Source organism: Moschus berezovskii, chromosome 2 (assembly GCF_049115385.1).
Source record: "Moschus berezovskii isolate FMDL1 chromosome 2, NW_MosBer_1.0, whole genome shotgun sequence".
In the NCBI taxonomy this organism is placed as follows: Eukaryota; Metazoa; Chordata; class Mammalia; order Artiodactyla; family Moschidae; genus Moschus; species Moschus berezovskii.
In genome coordinates, this window is record NC_142461.1 from 113,928,446 (window position 1) to 113,948,219 (window position 19,774).

General features: G+C 36.9%; 1 protein-coding gene across 3 annotated transcripts in view; it reads right to left on the minus strand.

Moving 5' to 3' along the window:
• Nucleotides 1-3,111: 3,111 nt before the first annotated feature.
• The window catches only part of METTL8 (methyltransferase 8, tRNA N3-cytidine), an 89,457-nt gene continuing 72,794 nt past the window's right edge, over nt 3,112-19,774 (minus strand). For all 3 annotated transcript variants that reach the window (XM_055397107.2, XM_055397108.2, XM_088830047.1), the window contains 7 exons: nt 17,628-17,998; nt 16,262-16,311; nt 11,224-11,287; nt 9,552-9,691; nt 5,760-5,866; nt 5,561-5,626; nt 3,112-4,720 (listed from right to left, as the gene is read on the minus strand). In XM_055397107.2, the coding sequence (XP_055253082.2) occupies nt 4,530-4,720; nt 5,561-5,626; nt 5,760-5,866; nt 9,552-9,691; nt 11,224-11,287; nt 16,262-16,311; nt 17,628-17,998 (989 nt within the window). In that variant the 3' untranslated portion in view covers nt 3,112-4,529. The remainder of the gene's footprint in view (nt 4,721-5,560; nt 5,627-5,759; nt 5,867-9,551; nt 9,692-11,223; nt 11,288-16,261; nt 16,312-17,627; nt 17,999-19,774) is intronic.

The window sequence follows — 19,774 nt, forward strand, 5'->3', positions numbered from 1 at the left end:
GCTACCTACTTATTTCATAGAATCACTGGATCTAGAAGGAGCTGTCTCCTTGAAGATCGTCTGATCCACACTCCCACCCACTGTGGTAATTCTCCGTTTGATTCAGGAGCTCTGTTTCTTCTCCAGCAGCTTTCCCGAACAGCACTGTAGTCTATCAATTAAAAGTGGACTGGTGAGAGGCAGAGTTTTTGGAATCAAGACAGTTCTGGGTCCACACTGTGTTTCTGCCACTGACTCATGGTGATATCCTAGGCAAATTACCCAATACCTCAGAGTTCTAGTTTTATCTGTTAAATGATTACAATAAAGGTTAATTTGTAGGAGTTTGAGGATCAAATGAAGGAATAATGTGCTATATAAAGGTATAGTATATAAAAGACTTAGCACTCAGAACTAAATTAAGAGCAGCTAAATGGTTCAATAGGAACCAGTACCCATGTTTCCTGTCTGACAGGCAATACTTTTCCACACATTTTACTGTCTTTCTCACAAGGTCTCGTAAAACCATCGAAAACGTTTCTGTTGCTGGAGTACTCTGTATGCTGCCTTGTAGACTGTTGCTGCTGCTGCTGCTGCTAAGTCACTTCAGTCGTGTCCGACTCTGTGTGACCCCATAGACAGAAGCCCAACAGGCTCCCCCATCCCTGGGATTCTCCAGGCAAGAACACTGGAGTAGACTGTAGATGCTGTTATTAGTAACAACATCTCACACATATTCAGCACTTTAGCTTTTACAGTGCACTTTCACAAGCGGGGAGGTGAATAACCATGCCAACACGTCTACTGATGACTAATAGAGGCAGGAAGCAGAAGGAGCAGAGGCTCAGAAAGAAGTTATTAATGACGCAAATGTGAAGTTATCTGCACTTGTGAGAAGCATAATAAACATTAACACCAACTGGAAGTAACAGTGCATGATATATTCTGGCTTCAGAACTTGGCTTTGATGAGTTAGAAAACCAGAGGAATACAGCATAGGAGTTTGGGGGCAAGAATTTAAGTTACCTGAAATTTAATGGTCTAAATGCTTCAGATGTCCAGGTGGGCAGCTCTTCACACATGGGTGAATAATTTTCACGTACAAATGAGTATAGCAATGATTTAGACTGTTGATGGTAGAAACCTCGATGTGTTCATAATTTAGAGACAAAGCATATGGAACTGAGACAAGCAAAACAAATAAGTTCTCAGAAGTCAGCATTAACTGGGTGTTTCAATACTACAAATGTGTCTTACTGAAATGCAAAACTTTTAATAATAGAAACTGTTACCTTGGCTTTCTCACAACCTTCTGAAACAGTACTTCATGTGCGTGAGAATTTTTACATTTGGAAAATGTTCAAAAGTGAATTTTTAGAAATGGAGGAAAATGGAGGGTGCATTTTTAATATAGCATATTTCATTGTTTCTGTATTATAAAATGAATGAATACATCTTTTTGTTAGAAAGAAAATGGTCCTTCTGAAATTCAGCTCCCTGAGCAGATGAATTTTTAAATATCAAACTCTGCCTAACTTGTCCTACCTCTATGGATATGAGGGAAAAATGAGAATTTCATGCAGCTATCAATTATTTTAAACTAATACCCAAGCAGATACATTTGCAACATTTCATGATTTCTTAATATCTATAGGCAATATTCCAAATCAGATATTTCTTTCTTTTTCCCTCTGCCAAAAATCTATATTTTGTCTGGCGGCAAAGGGGGTTGATTCAGGTAGGCTAAGGGAGAGAAAGCAGAAGACACTGATAGAAATGGCCCGATGAGCAGCCATGTGGAATAGGAGGTCTATGCTAGACAGAGCCCGAAAGAGCCCAGTTTGTGTCTCACAGTCCAAATTTGGTTTGATGTATTTTTGAAGTTTCTAAAGGTTAACTACATGCTGTAATACATTATAGAAAGACACGAAGCAGAATTTTACTGTGCCAGTCAAGAAGCTGGCTTGAATCTGCTATTTAGGACTGAGAGAGACAGTACAATTTACATGTGTGAGAATGTGGGAATAATTTTACCTTCTGTTGTTTTTAAAACCACCTTGGGCCATGATTTTTAAATTGAGACACAAGAAGATATGCGGGCGGGTGGGGGAGGGTGGTGGTGGAGGGAGGTTCCCATAGCAACATTAACTTATCTAACTGCCCTTGTTGTATGTAATACTTTCAATACTAGTTTGGCTTTAAAATACATACTTTAATTAGGAGAAACAACTGACTTAAGAGGCTCAGGCAAATTGTGACTTTTACTGCATGTTTAAATGGAAACCTTGATATTGTACTTCTGAGGATTTGCTACCAAGGCAAATGTATGCACATACCTTTCCTGATTTTCCTTGCCCCTATCTCTGACCTCACTGCATTCCATTCTATTGATGACTCCTCGATCAATCTCTCTAAATATATTTAAAGCACGCTGTGGCTAGGATAAAACAGAAACAAACCAACCTTGCATGGCTCCGGTCCAGAGGTGAGAACCCAACGCACCCTCTTATTTAAGGCTGTCTACAAGCTGATGCCCTCTCCATCTTTTTCCCACTATTCTGAATCATGAACAGCCCTATCAAACATAGTTGTCTTCTCACCATCTTCTGAGAACATACATTCTGGGACTAGTCTGAGACCTACCTCCTCCCACAGCCCTAATTCTTTCCTTCCATCCCACAGCTCATCTTTCTCTCTTCAGAACATTATCACTACTGCTACCACCACACGATGTCTGACTGGGCAGCATCCCTCCCCTCTCTTTTGATCACGGTGTCCTTCCTCATTTTCCTTTGAGGAACTTTTCTCTATTCACTATGGTCTGGTGGAACCAGCAAATAACCTGCCCTGACTCAGTCTGTCAAGAGAAGAATCCATGACCCAGCGTGGATTAATCACATCCTGCCAGGAAGCTGAATTTTAAGTGAGTTCAAAAAGGAAAAATAGTTGGAATGATCATTCTAGGTCCTTTCAAGAGACTGTCCATGTCTTTCAGATTTCTGTGGCTCATAATCAAAGTCTTTTAGCTGAAAAGCTCCCTATTTGAGTACTTGCTCATATATTATCTTGGTCATGATTTAGAGGCTTGGGATGCACATATTTTGCTTTGCCAGCTAAAGTCTACTTACGCTCTCAAAAGACAGGGCTGGAACTTTATTTATTGTATTATTCCATACAATTCAGCACAAAGTAAGTACTCAGTATACATTGTGTAACAAATCAAAGACCAGTCTTAGAAACTCCATTTTTACCAGATGCAATTTGCAAGCCAATTTATATATTTTTTGAGGCAAAGTGGTAAATACATTTTTATTTTTCTGGATGCACTGGGTCTCTGATGCAGCCCTTGGGCACTTCACTGCTGTGCGAAGGCTTTCTCTAGTTGCACTGAGCTGGGGCTGCTCTCTAGTTGTGGAGCCTGGGCTTCTCATTGTGGTGGCTTCTTCTTCTTGTGGAGCACTAGGGTGTGCAGGTCTAGTTGCCCCATATCATATGGGATCTTAGTTCCTGGATCAGGGATTGAACTCATGTCCCCTGCATTGGTAGGCAGATTCTTAACTACTGGACCACCAGAAAATAGTAAAAACTTTTTATTTGCTACAATTTAAGAATTTTCCTGGGTAAATAGTCTTCTTAAAGAAGGCTTCCGACTTGTACACCAAAGAATAGCCTGAAAATAATGTTAGCATTAGTCATACTTCCCTAATTTTAGGAAAGGAAAGAGAAATGAAAATTCTTTTCAGACATTAGTCTCTAAATTAAAAAAAAAAATGTTTGGGGATGGACAACAGACAATAACAAAACAAAAAAATAGGCTTTTGCCTTGACTTTCCTTGGAAACAAGGTGAGCTGATTCTGCTATCAGTTAATAATGGAGGAGAATTCAACTGTGTTCAACTAATGTATAAATAAAGAAGATGGTTTTTTTCACTTCTAAAAAATGGCAGGCTTTGGTTTCTTGGAATCATCTGACTTATATCAGTAATTTACTTAAATGCTTTTAAAACTCAGAGAACAAACAAAATGGTTGCTGCTGCTGCTAAGTCACTTCAGTCATGTCCGACTGTGTGACCCCATAGACGGAAGCCCACCAGGCTCCCCCGTCCCTGGGATTCTCCAGGCAAGAACACTGGAGTGGGTTGCCATTTCCTTCTCCAATGTGTGAAAGTGGAAAGTGAAAAGTGAAAGTGAAGTCGCTCAGTCGTGTCCGACCCTTAGCGACCCCACGGACTGCAGCCTACCAGGCTCCCCCATCCATGGGATTTTCTAGGCAATAGTACTGGAGTGGCTTGCCATTGCCTTCTCCAAACAAAATGGTTAAGACATAATAAATCCAAACAAGCTTGAGCATATTAAGTTTTGAAAACACAGAAAGTTGTGCTCTCTTCCAAGTCACTTCTGTGTGCTTAAAATGCACAAAACAGTCCATCCATGATAAACAGCAGGATACATAAATTCTCTTCTTCTGACTGTCTTTTCAAAAATGAAAGATTTACCGCAGACTTTGAATAGTGTAATCCTCCGGTTTGTACTTTGACATGATACACAGTTCAGCCACGAGAAAGGACCGAAAATACCACATTGGAGCTTTTTTGAGTCAAGTGTAATGGCTTCTGGAATTTGCCTTGAACCCACACTCGGTGCATTTTCACTTTTTTTTTCCTATTAACTTGTAAGCGACGATCAACCAGATTTTGCTTCTCATCTAACCCAGCCTTACAGAACATATTGTGCACTTCCCCTGTGAGACAAAAATGGCAATCAAATATACGACACGTGACTTGTGGGGGGAGGGGCAGTCAGGAACAACGGAACATTAATGGAATGATTGACCATATGAATTTCATTTATACCAAGAAACAGTTTCTAGTACACATTGATGAAGGAAACCTATGACACCAAGTAGGTTTCCTCTACTTCACACAAACACATCAAGTATAAACAGCTGAACACAGCAGGTATAAATAGATACACAACACTACTGGTTGCAGCTTTCAATATTTTGAGACATGCCCTAGGTCTGAATTCTTGCCGGTTTGCAGAGATCCCAAATGGCATATTATAAAAGTACTCCCAGGGACGGAGGAACCTGGTGGGCTGCCGTCTATGGGGTCGCACAGAGTCTGACACGACTGAAACGACTTAGCAGCAGCAGCAGCAGCATGTAAGTTTGGGGAAAGTACTTGAATGCAGAATTCATTTTAAATGCTTTTTTTAAAATGAGAAATTGACAAGGGATAAGTAATTTTCTATGGACTCTTAAAATCAAACTCCCTCTTTTGACTGTGGCATGTCATCAATTTTTAAATATCTGGACTAATGGTACCTCCAAAATGGAAACTTCATTTGGGCATGAGCATGAAAACAAGTGATTCCTTTAAGCAGTTTCAGTTGGAAAGAGATTAAAAGGCAAAAGACCATTTTCAAGCTTTTACACACAACAGTTATAATCACTAAAGTGTAAAGACATCTAATGTTTAATCAGCTCCTGAAGCCTCATTTTAGAGCTTTTGAGTTTCTCCCTGCAAATACCCAAGAAAAGTTTCTATAGCTAATTATTTCCTCTTATAGATATGCATACCTTTTGTAAAGAAATATGCTCTGGTGCCATCTCCTCGAACATAAAAATTTTCAGATAAACAATGTCCTAAAAGAAATTGTGACAAGAGAAACTTAGTATTCCTTAAAAAAACCACCACCCACAATAAAACTGACATAAAATGTAAATACAGCATTATTTAAAACACATGAAAATAATTACAAACGGAATATATCATTACCCCTTTTAAAACGAAGCTGGGTCTTATCATATCGTCCATAATCCCGAAATAACAGCATTCCCCCAGGTTTCAGTAACTTGGACAGTCGGTTTATAACACCTTGCATCCTTTGAGAACAAAGCAGGAGACTGTGGAAGTCTTGTTTTCTACACCACATTTAACATTGTTAATGATAAAATAAGCATAGCTTGATAAGGCCAAAGAAATCTAAGCCACAAACATAAGGGCACCAAAAACAAAAGTATTTTGTATAGAAAGAAAAAAGGATACCAATTTGTTCAATAATCAGATTCAAAAAGTCTAGAATATCAAGAAATCACCCAAATGACTAGAATGGCAACTTCACATAGCTTGATGTATGATGTCAAAACTGAACTGCAAAACCAGACAGACATTGCTGATATTTACAGCAAATTAAGGTAGTTATAAGGCAGAAAAAACCAAAGTTGTTTCATTTTCCTTGTGTGACAAAAAATATGCCAGAGCTGTCCCAAAGCTTTTCCTCCTGACTTCTTTATTTAGTTCAAAGGTACCATCATTCACTGAAGTGTAACACCTCAGAAAAATCTTTGACCTCTTTTACTTTTCTCTTTTCCCACTATACTCTTCACAACTATTCAGTCATCAAATTGTATGTCTTTTTATTATCGTTATTACATATTTGGTATTTTCTCTCTCTTTTGTTTCCATTAGTACTCCTTTAGTACAAACTCCAACGTTCTCTGGCTGGAAAGAGAATTGCTTCCTAACTAGCTTTATTATTTTCTCTGCCAATCCTTCCTGTATATTATTGATGAGTTATTCTGCTTAAAATGATGGTTTTCTCAAATCATCCCTTTGCTCAAATTTTCATGATATTAATTCATAGGATAAAAATCTTAGTTCTCTTAGTTTCTTAGTTGAATCCTTAAGATCACCTACAACTGGCCTCAATTAATCTTTCCAACATCTTTTCCACTGCTTCTTAATCTGAAGCATCGCTAGCCAAACTGTTACATGCTTGGTTCTGAGCCGCGCATGCCTGTGCTCACGTGGCTTCCCCTGAAAGAATTCTCTCCTTACTCTCTGCCTATTTAAATTCTAGTCACACTCTAAGCCCCAGCTCAATACTGGGAAGCCTTTTTTTCTTTTACTGTTTATTTTACCCATCTGGCTCCCAATCAGACATGACCTCTTGTGACTGCTCTTGATTTAATGTTTTTTGGTTAAGTGTTTCAAAGCCTTATGTGTGATTATGGTACAGAGATGGCAAAGATTTCAGATCTCATAACAAGCCAAGTGACTGACACTGGCTGCCAACAGAGCTCTATTAAGAAGGACTCAAGACTTGCTGGGAATGACAATCTACAAAATCAGTTATCAATGTCGGCCCTGGGCAGAGAATGGTAAATGGCAGCCTGTGTAGTAAGTCCTTTCTGTCTCTGCTTTATCCAAGCTACTTAAAGCTTCTGAGCATGTCTTATTTTAAAAATGAAAGGTTTGGATCACATAATCTATAAATTCCTTCCAATTAAAACACTGTTCAGTGGAATAACGGGATGAAAGAGTATGCCAGGTAATGAAGCGGGTAGTGAGAAACTGAAAGTAACTATGAAAATAAGAGACAAAAAAAGTGGCAGGACTAGGAGAAAATCTCATTTAAACAAATTGCAACATAAGTACATGAAAAAGAAAACTATTTTTCCTTGTTTATTTTATTACAGGTTATTTTCACACTGTGCTTATATCCTTAGGATCTGACAATTAAAACCATATCTAAAGCTTAAAATATTCACTTTGAGGATAAATGGTTTATGTTACAGAGAAAAATCTCTTTCTGCAATTATTAGCAAGACAAGCATGAAATGAAAACACAGAAAAGCAAAGAGTCAAATACTTCAAAATGTAGCCTCCTTTTGCATACCCTTTGCTCCCAACTGACCTTTAAAGTCTGCAATGTGGGTCAAGGCAAGGGGCGGGGAACTGCTTCTCTTATCAGTCCATCTTGGCTCTTGGTGCAATTCCAGAGCCAGTTCCTGAGAAATGCAGGTGGAAGTGGGTTGGGGATGAGAGGGACAAGACAAGAATAGGGAAAGCCTCTTTTCTCTTTTTTCATCTGACTTGGGCCAACTCTGCTATCCTCACCTATCTTTGGAAGGAGGAAGATGAGAAAGAAAAGAGATTTTTTTAAAAAGTGTTTATTGACAATCTCTGTGTAGATCTTTAGAAAAGATATTATATTTTTATTTCAATGATAAGAATGACAGTTACGTCTTGTTTTGTAGCCTTCTATGGTTTACTCCCATTTAAGCTGGGACCCCCCAGACACAAGGGCTTGCTGAACTGCTTTTCCAAGCTGGCCAGAAGTCACTTTTCTAGAATTTTCCTGGGGCTAAATCTACTATCACAGTGCTAGATGACCTGAAAGATACTGCCTCACTTTTCACTATTATCCAACTTCTACTCACTTACCTCATTTTTAGATCATTTCCATGAAGGTAAGAAAGTAGCTATGTAATGTACTGACATGATACATCTGAATCTATTTTATAATAAACAGAATGAATATATTTACTATAAAAACAATATTTTCAAGACATTTGCTTCCCCTTCTCCTTTCCAGTCAATTCAAATCATGAAGAAACACATAATCGAAACTTACAGCCTTTTTGAGGGTTTATTTTGAATTTAAACATTTCCTATTATACATGTTAGACAGAAAATCTTGTTCATTATCTACCTCCTCTATCTTTTTAGCTGTGAAACAAAATATAGATGACATCTTTATACTAGTACCTAAATAATGCCAATAGCCTAAACAGGTTAGCAGAAATAGGTTACAGAAACTGGGAGGAAGTAACTTCATACATCTCATCAGGTGCAATTACATATTTCATTCATTATTTGGAAATCTAATTTTTTTTTCTACAAGTAATCAAAGTGAACATCTCTGAATGAGAAGTAAAAGGCCTGTAAAGGATCCTAGTTATCTTGTAGCAAAGAAAGAAGTACACAATGATTGATTTCTCTGGGAAAGAGTAACACTCACCAAAGTGGTCGATGTCAAGTCTGCATCTACTAACCAGAAAACCCAATTTTAAGACACATTCTGAAGGGACAACCCCAGACATTTAGCACATATGTGTCTTAATACATACAAAGTGGAAACATTTTAAGAAAAGTGATCATTTTAATTGCTGTAATATCTCTTTGTGCTTCCTCTTTGGAGAAAAGCTATATTTATTATTTCAGAACACTATGTGAACAAAAATATTTGAGTCATAAATACTTAAATGATGGCACTAGACCAACCTTAGATTATAAAGGTCCAAGGTTAATCTGGAAAATCTTGATAAACCCTAATTCCCTAGTGGGCTTCCTTAAAACAAATATTTTAAAGACCTATGTGAAGCCAGATTCACAGCCCACATCATTACAAACATTCAGCAAGAAGCTAAATCAAAGATGTTTGTTTCTGATCACCAAGTACAATTTCCCTCTTGGGAGTCTATTAGGCTGTTCTGAATTTGTAATTTTCTTGAAGCACTGTCACTTTTAATAGGTATGTGTCTTGCCAGAAGATGCTCACTTCTTTCTGACACTGACAGAAAGCTTACTAATGAAACAGTTTGGCCAGTTTCTTTCTAAAAGTCTGAAGAAAGGAAAAACTGCATTTAAAATGCTGCATATTACATGCAATGTAGTTCACTAAATAATAAATTCAAGAATTGTCATTTTTGCTTTGATAGATCTGAAAGCCACTCCTGATAAAGGGGCTGTACATATTCGCTCTGCCCTTTCGTCATCCTTTACCTGTCAGGATGAATAGAAGACAGCACAAAGATGAGGAGAATGACATCCAGGGTCCCATCCGGAAAAGGGTAGGGTAAGCCATGGTCACAAACGTCATGAACAAAGGCACAGCACTGGGCTGCTCTGTATGATGCATGAGACTGTCATGATGAAGGAATGAAAAGACAAAGTTTTCAGCAGACTTCTATTATTTTGTTTTCAAATCAAAAAGGTTAATTTAATTTCTCCCAAAGGCCTTTCTTCTATAAATCTGATTTTCTCATTAGGTGTTCTGTTATCTTATTTCAAGCTGTCATAAAAAATTAAGTCTAGCACTTGGACTTGATAACAAATATTCTTTTGCAACCCTTCTTTAGCTTTAAAAGTGGAGTAGGGCAGTCTTTCTGGGTCAGCAGGCAGCAATGCTGGAAGCTCACCCTATGTTACTTTGCAGGCACTGAGATGGTCCTCTGCGCTCTCTCTCACTGCTTGTTCCATGCCTCCTTTGGCTTTATAAGTAAATATCCTATAGTATGTAATCAACATCAGGCAATGGTGATGACTGTACTACTCTGTAAATATACTGAAAAAAATCACTGGATTGTATACTTTTAAAAGGTGAATTTTATGGTATATGAACTATATCTCTCTAAAGATGCTATTTTTAAAATGCATTAGAGTACACACATACTATTTGCCTAAAAAACAATACTAAAAGAATATATACCAAAATTCTGAGTCACTCTAGGACTCCAGCAAGCATGACTATAGATAAATTTTATTTTTCCCTTTAGGCTTTTCAGTATTTTAGAAAATGTCTACAATGAAAAACTAGTAACCCTTATTACCAGAAATTATGTTCCATGTGTTTACCAAACATTTTTGTTAGCAGAATTTCCATTCTTTTTCCATTTTCTAAAATTACCTCTTTTTGCTATGCTAATGCTTACTAGAATTTGGGGATTGGTCAAATAAGACCAAGTTCCAACTGTTTTCCTTATAGTCAAGGACATTTTAGTTTTGTGATAATGCCTTTTCAGACCTTTTTTTTTTTGCAGAATTTTTAATTTAATGAGTGCCTACCATGTGGCAGCCTATGTATAAAGCTCTAGGGACATAAATATAAATATCACCCTGTAGGAGCCACTCCCCTGAATTCTAAGTTAAGTCCCAAACAACTTCAACTGTTTTGATGATATGATTTGCAAAATAGTAAAAACTCAGTTAAAAATGGTCACAGATGTGCTTCCCTGGTGGTCCAGTGGTTAAGAGTCGGCCTTACAATACGGGTTCAATCCCTGGTCATGGAAGATCCCACGTGCCATGGGGCAACTAAGCCTGTGCACCACACTACTGAACATGTGCTCTAGAGCCTGGGAGCCGCAGCTACTGAAGCCTGTGTAGCCTAGAGCCTGTGTTCTGTAACAAGAGAAACCACCACAATAAGAAGCCCCCGTGCTGCAGCTAGAGTATCCCCCGCTCTCCATAACTAGAGAAAGCACATGTGCACAGCAACAAAGGCCCCGTGCAGCCAAAAATAAACAAATAAATGTAAAAAAAAGTGACACATCTCAAAAAAAAAAATGGTCACAGATAACATTTGATGCAGTTACATTAAAAAAAATCACTTCAACAGTAAATAAATTAGATTTTTTTAAAATACAGCTCTCTTTAAAGAAAATATAAGGCATACCTTTACTAGCTCCACAGCTCCAGAAGCAAAATCACAACAATAAAGAAAGAACTCTGGCACATTCCTATGAAAAAGGAAGAAATATTTAAATCTAGAGTTCAGATAAGCTGAAGCCACACAAGAAAGAAACCGTAAGTTGGAACTTGTTAGTAAGTACTTCTTTAACAGAATTTTGGATGACACTTGGCTTGTTGCTTCTTTTTTCAAGGTACTGTTCTCTATAGTGGTGTGTGAGTGCCTTCATGCTGTTTCTGAACCAACACAGTCTCAAAACACATATCAATTACAGGGTAACTTTCAAGTTCCTGATCTGGTTTTAAGGCCCTCTTTCTTGGGCCTACTTGCCCTATATTCCAGTATACTCTCCCATGAGAAACCTCCAAAGCCATCCAGTTCTATTCTCTCCAAGGACCCTCAACCCCATGTCTGTTGGCACCTCATTCCTTTCCCTGTGTGTACACTCATTTGTTCCTGGGCCTCTCACAGAGGCTCTGATGCTCCGATGATGATGTATATACATATGAAAATATATATACATATATTTTAGAAGTTGTAGTTACATGCTATTAAATATGTTTATATTAATACCACATACACACAACTTCTAAAAATAATAAAACATTCATATATTAATTTTTGTTATCTTTTCAAATGATTTTCAAACTTTTACTGAGCCCCATATACGGACCAAGCATTAGAATACAAAGTAGTAAATGAAACTGTCTAATAAAATAGTAAGAGTAAAGGATTTGGGAGCCAATTACACGTGTTTTTAAATCCTGAATTTGCCACTGATTAACACGAAATTAGACTTAACGTCTCCAAGACTCAGTTGCTTTATTTGCAATGTGCAAAGAAAGTAAGTAAATTAAGGATTTTATTTTTTGAGGGGGGATGTTTATCCATATGAAAATCTTGACTAATTTTAATTGGCCTCCACTGAACTTAGATAAGTCTTTTACCTGAAATTCAGTAACGACAGCTGAGCCATGGTTACTAACAGGTGGCACATATATCTGACCCTTAAACAATGCACGTTTGAACTTCTAGGTCAATTACACATGGATATTGTTCAACAGTAAATACTAAGTACTATATGATCTGTGACTGGCTGAATCTACAGATATGGAGGAACCACAAAGGGTTGACTATAAATTTTTGTGGATTAATCATCTGCAGTGTTCAACAGTCAACTGTACTTTGAATTTTGTGGGTCAGTACTCTTCCTGATCACATCTTACATGCTATTATCAAAAGAATTCTCGAATCATCTTGCTTAGTACTGTGTCTGAATGACAAGAGATTAGTATGTCCTTAAACAGTAATTACAAGTATGTTATTGGTTTTTGTGGATTTTGTAGCCTAGCTGGGGACATAATTTCCATAGAAGTGTGGATAAGGCAGGCACTGTCAGGCCAAAGTTTAAGAATTTTGAAGAGGGAGGATGGCATTGCTAAGTGGGAAGAGGGGAAAGGGTTTACAGGTGGGAGTCACATGCCAGGGATGAGAAGCAGAGGTGATTTAGAATATGAGGAAGGATATATGGGCTTTGAAGGACATAATTAGAACTTCTAATCTGATTCAGGAGGCATATTAGGCAAGGAGGATTTCTAAATAAATATGGAATACAAGCCCAAACATGCATTTAGCAAAATCTCACCCAGACTGGCATTACTCTCTTAAAGGCTACTCACTGATGAATACTATATTAACATATAGCATTCTCATATACAGTACAGTATTCACATACACTGCCACTCTGTGGCACTAGGAATTTTAATTCAAATTAAGATCTGTCCAAATAAATGAACATATGATGAATAGGATTTGGTTATGAAAAGTTAACCAATACTGAATCAAAGTTAAAACTTGTGCTGCTTTTCTTTTTCATTCAACCCATTTAAAAATGCCTCCCTGGTGGCTCAGACAGTAGAGTCTGCCAGCAGTACAGTAGACCCAAGTTCGATTCCTGGGTCAGGAAGATCCCCTGGAGAAGGAAACGACAATCCCCTTCAGTATCCCTGCGTGGAAAATTCCATGGACGAACGAGACTGGCAGGCTACAGTCCACGGTGTTGCAAAGAGTTGAACACGACTGAGTGACTTCACATATAAAATTAGTGCTTTATTGCAGCATGCACCCTTATTGTTTCCAATGAAATCCATATATTTGTGACTCGTAATTTCTTGGGTGGTCACACATGTTTGAAATGTCTCAGTAAACACTCAGATACATATATTATTAGTACTACATGATATGCTGGCTAAGGGCAAGGGCTCTGAAACCAGACTGCCTAGGGTTGAATCCCAGCTCTACCACTTAGTTGGGTAACCATGGATGAGTTTACCTAAGCTCTCTGTAATTGGTGTCCTTATCTTTATTTTTTAAATTATTTTATATTTGAGTATAGTTGATTAACAATGCTGTTAGTTTCAAGTGTATAGCAAGGTGATTCAGCTATACACATACATGTATATATTCTTTTTCAAATTCTTTCCCCATTTAGGTTGTTACAGAACATTGAGCAGAGTTCTTTGCACTATACAGTAAGTCCTTGTTAGCTATTTTAAATATAGTAGTAATACATATGTCAATCCCAAACTCCTAACAGAGATAAAATATGGCATCTAAGTTGGTTGTGAGGATAGAATGGACTCAGATAGGTAAAGTTTATAGAAAAATGCCTGACTCAGAGTAAGCACCTAATAAATGTTAAAAAAATGTAATTTTTATTATTCTTGCTATCATCATCACAGTCTTCATCATCAAAGGAATATCTGTCTCTGCCTTCCAGGAACTTAAAAACGTAAGAACTTAATATGCTTTTGTAAAAACTTCCATATAGCTCAAAATGTTTCTCGGGACACTGGCACATCTAGCTCATTACGAAAGGCACGCAGTCTACCCTTGTGCAGAGATTATTAAACAACCACAAGACACAGAACAGTCTAGTAGCTAAAGGAAAGCTTGTGCCATTTGCCATGCGTCTTACCAGACGGCAACATGACCTCTGAGACTGAATTCCCACTGCATCAGCAGCCCAAGTTGGTCTTGTGACCACTCAATGATTTTCCAGGGCTTTTCTTTAAAATCAGCTGACTGTCTTGGCCCTTCTCCCAGGAAACAGGTGTAAATATCACTACTACTACCACACCATCAAGCACTCTCTTGGCAGGAGGTTTAAGAATTAAATGATCCTTGGAGAATGATATGACCTCTCAATTCCGGAGGTCTAATTATGGTAAAATATTCTGAAAATGTAAAATATTAATTCCATGATCTCCAAAAGTAATAAAACATAATTTCTTTGGTGGGGAAAAAAAGTTTAATCCTCCCTTTGGAAGGCTAATCACTAGTTGCCTTTTAAAGATGAATTAATTATCTCAGGTTACTGAGTTACAGTGATTTCTAAAATGTGAATATGAGGCCAAAAAAAGACCCAGTCAAAAAGAAAGAGTCAGGGGGTGAGGAGACAAGAGCCTACAATTATTAGTCAGATGGAGAAGTAGAAGGGGGAAAAAATACAACAAGTGGGGAATCAGAGATATTAACCAGTCAGTATGAACCGAGCTCTGTCTAACTATCTATATTATATTGTTAGGCTACCTGGAAAACCAAATTAGAATACATTATGCTCTCTACCTCAAGAAATATATAAATAGTAGCTGAAGAAAGAAGATATAAGGAAATGATATGCTAAATAATAATTTGAGATGAGTCATAGAGTAACACATAATCAACTACCAATGTAGTAGATTTACATGTACTACAAGTTCAGAGAACACCAGGGTGAAGGAATCTGGCTATGTGGTATAAGAACAGGAAATTTTGGCCTAGAAATGGGAAAAGGAAAACAAAGAAAATAAATCCTGAAAGAAAAAGGCTATTCAGAACTGCAAATTGGCCAGTATCACTTTTGGCCAGACACTTTAACTGGTAATTTGATGATATTATGGAATTACTTTTTATTATGTTAGGTTTACAATAGCAAGTAGGAATGTCTTGCTTTTTGGAGATCCATCATAAGTTCATAAATATAATGTGTGATGATGGTGGCCTTACCTAAGTAACTGCTGAAACAAGGTGGTGGCTATATGAGAATTTACTGTGTTACTCAAATTTTCTGAATACGTTTACATTTTCACAATGGAAAGTTAAAAAAAAGACTAATAAATTTTAAAATATGCATAGTAAATTCTGTTAACAGCTATGTTTTGATGTTTTGATGGTGGGAATAATAGGTGATTCCTTCCCACCCACTTTTCCTCTAATGGGAAAGCTCTACAATGTGCTTATGTTAATTTTATAATGGAAAAATGACAATTAGAAAGCTATTGTGTAAACTTAAAAAAAAAAGGCACTTGACAGACCAGCCACAGGTAAAAGGTGTAAAAGTTTTGTAAGATGTGTCTTCTTCATCACCTACTAAAACACATTGGTGAGGTGGTGAACAGGAAGGGCAAGTCAGGAGAACATCTCTGCTCCTATCACAGACTTCTCCCTTTATGAATCTTAGGGTTAGGTGTTATAACTCCAAAAATTTCAACTTTAGAGAGTCATTTCAACTCTATAGGAAGGTTTTATCCTGGGTGTGACTCCAGAAGTGATGACAAAATAAAATGAGTTAAAAGCTTACACAAAATAAAAGTGTAAGCTTTAAACTCAATTCTCTATGTGTAAAATGACACCTAAGTAACCTGGAGGAGTAAATAAATCTCTAAAGTTCAGCATTCCAAGCTTAGCAGAAGGATCAAATCTCTTGCTCATTTTTTACTTTCTCATCTACATAAGCACAATCTTAAAAAATTACTTCAACTCATGGTGGACAACCTATGTCTGTGAAACATTATTTCCAGAGTAATTCTCAGTTCACATGAAATTAGATACTAACACCAAGCCACTTCTTTTGAAATTTGGTTTAGTCATTGTTTATATGGGAACAAGAACAGTATTGGTATATATATGACAACATTTTCCAAGAATTTCTCAATATCCCATACATATGCAGAATTTTGTAGGAGAAAATTCTAAAACTCACTGCAAAGTGTTCAGAATTGGAAAAACACTATTCCCAGCACCACAGCCAACCTAAAATCAAAGAATAAACAAGTATTATGAAAATAAAGTTAAATTTTCCTCACCAATGTCAGATTTTACTTAAAAAAAGTAAAAGAAATGTTCTGAATCTTTGTCTATAGAAGAGTTGTCTAAGCTCAAAATGGAATAAATCACAAAAATAATATGTACTGAGAAATTTTATTTAAAATTTTTACATACCAAAACCCCAAATGAACCAAATTAAAAGGTGACAAACACACTGTGAAAAAAATATCTGAATTAAATATGATAAAGGGCAGAGCTCATTAAAAACACACAACCTAATAAATAAAGGAAATAAGTAGATGACAGAAGAAATGGTTTCTAAACATCTGAAGAATTATATGACCTATTTAACAATCAGAGGAATGCAAATTAAAATACAGCTTTTGTCTAACAAAACAGAAAGCACTAAAAATAAGATTATTCCAATCAATGAGGGTGTGACGAGACAGACCTGCATTGCTGTAAACGGGTATTAGTACAACTTCTTAGAAAGCAATTTGGCAATATATTTTAACAATATTAAAAATTTTTAATAAGTTATGAACAAGTCAATTGAACCCAAATAATAAAAGAAAATACAGAAAAATCTATACCTGAAGACACTTGCTGTACAAAACCTGAAAACAATTTAAATGTCCAGTCAAGTGCAAACAGATAAGTAGAATCATAGTATTTCACTTAGTATAGTATTTTTCAGCCATGAAAACGCTTAAAGAGAATTTTTAAAAATAGGGAAAACTGCTTATGTCATAATGTTAAATACAAACAAAGAAAAACCCTAAAATGCAGATATGGTATACTCAACTATATAAAACAGTATGAACAAAAGGAGAAAAAAGTTAAATGTTAACAGTGGTTAAATCCTTTGTTTATGGGATTGTTTATTCTTTCTCTTTACTAAATTCTTTGTAATCAGCATTTACTATGTTTATAATCAGAAGGAAAAGTTTTTTTTTTCTAAAATAGAAAATCAAGGTCTACACCAGATTATAGCAAATTACAAACTTCACTTATTTCTATTTCACCTACAAGTGGGTAATAACACAGAGAAGGAAATTGAGGCTAAACTTCACTGGTATTTAAAACTGCCTTCAAGGTAGAAATTAAAGCAGACAAACTTAAGAAAAGTTTTAAATCACAAACTTAAAACCTGACTGATTAAAGATATGAGTCCCTTAAGTAATTTTTATGCACAAAAGTACACAAATAGTTATTTGATCATTTTCCCTCTAAAGAAGCTGGATCATTAATAAAGTAATATGTGAAGTACATTAAAAAAATTTTCCCCTGTAGTACCCTACCTCAAGGATTCTGAAAGTAGCATTGCTACCAGGAAACAATTCAGTCTTCAGAGGTCTTTTTCTGTATTCTTCAGAGTCCAGTTTAGAAAAGTCAGATCCTGCTTTGCTTTGACCATCTGATGAGCCAGAAATTTCTTTATAATGATTTTTTTCTTCAGGCATAGTAGGGCAGTGCATTTTTGAGAAAAAACTCTCAGCATTAATTTTTACATGATTCCATGCTAATTCTTTCACCTTCTCTTCAGTTTTCTGACCAACTGGAAGAATTTCAGGAAATTCCCTCAATAGCCAATTACGATCTTTGAAAAACTTATTCTTATGAATCTTATAAAACGTGTCCCAATATTTATTGGCTTCACTCTCATACTTAACTAAAATAAAGAGAAAAGAAAAGATTAATTTTATTATGAATTATATGTATTATTAGTTATTATTTTAATAACTAAATATTATTTAATAACTAAATATATTAAGGTTGCTCTGTCGTAACTGACTCTCGGTGGCCCCATGGACTGTGACCCGCCGGGCTCCTTTGTCTATGGAATTTTCCAGGCAGGAGTGGTGGAGTGGGTTGCCATTTCCCCGGGGGGTCTTCCTGACCCAGGGATCGAACCTGCGTCTCTTGCATCTCCTGCACTGGCAGGTGGATTCTTTACCGCGAGCGCCATCTGGGAAGCATTTAATAATTAAATACTATTGAATATATTACATATACTATCCATTTATAACAATTATATTTACTATTGAATAATATTACAGTAATTTTTACTTATCTGATTTTTTTTGAACCTCTTAAAGGTTAAAACTACAGAGTATTAATCCTCTCAAAATGTGTCAATGTGTGGGGTATTTGGGCTTTTCCTGGTAAATCTGCTTCTGGCTCAGTTGTTTAGCTGATAAATTTTTGTGAGGAATATAATAATTGCAAACTGCTTTCTAGAGTCTAATCTTGAAATCTTAATAATCACATTTTTATCAATAACCCTGTTAGTCTCTTTATTTTCTTGGAGAAATGATAACCTCATTTTTATGTCGCTATAAATGTAGTTTCAACATAACAAATGTCTGTGCAAATTGGTAATCAAACAGGAAACTGTGGAATAATAAATGATGTAATCTTGAGCTAGAATGGTGCACCAAAATAATCTACTCCAACCTCTTTGTTTTGCATTTGAAGTAAGGACACATAGAGAGATGAACCCACTTGTCTGGGTCCTGGAGCCCTGTCATAGCAGAACCAGGACCACACGTCCTGACTCCTGGGGTTTAGGGGTCATCCCACAACTCCATTCTTCACCCACCTCCAGAGGCATCTCTTCATATTGACATCTCCTAATATGAATCCTTTGTTGGCAAAGTAATGTCTCTGCTTTTTAATACACTATCTAGGTTGGTCATAACTTTCCTTCCAAGGAGTAAGCGTCTTTTAATTTCACGGCTGCAATCAGCATCCACAGTGATTCTGGAGCCCAAAAAAATAAAGTTTGAGAGTTGGACTGTGAAGAAGGCTGATCGCCGAAGAATTGATGCTTTTGAACTGTGGTGCTGGAGAAGACTCTTGAGAGTCCTTTGGACTGCAAGGAGATCCAACCAGTCCATTCTAAAGGGGATCAGTCCTGGGTGTTCATTGGAAGGACTGACGCTGAAGCTGAAACTCCAATACTTTGGCCACCTCATGCAACGAGTTGACTCACTGGAAAAGACTCTGATGCTGGGAAGGATTGGGGGCGGGAGGAGAAGGGGATGACAGAGAATGAGATGGCTGGATGGCATCACTGACTCGATGGACGCGAGTTTGAGTGAACTCCGGGAGTTGGTTATGGACAGGGAGGCCTGGCGTGCTGTGATTCATGGGGTCGCAAAGAGTCGGACACAACTGAGCAACTGAACTGAACTGAATATGAATCCTTAAAGAGAATTTCTGATGCAATTTAAAAGGAGATATGCATTTTGTGATGTCATTCCTTAGATTAACCTTGGGTCCCAGCATCAGGGTCAGGTCAACAGTCTCAGACCTTCCAGTAATTCTTAGCTTTGTGCCTCTTTCTATCTGTATGTTAAATTAACATAATCACTAATTCACTCACTTTCTCACTCACTCATTCAAGAAACATTTCTTGGATACTATTATGTACCAGACCTAAACC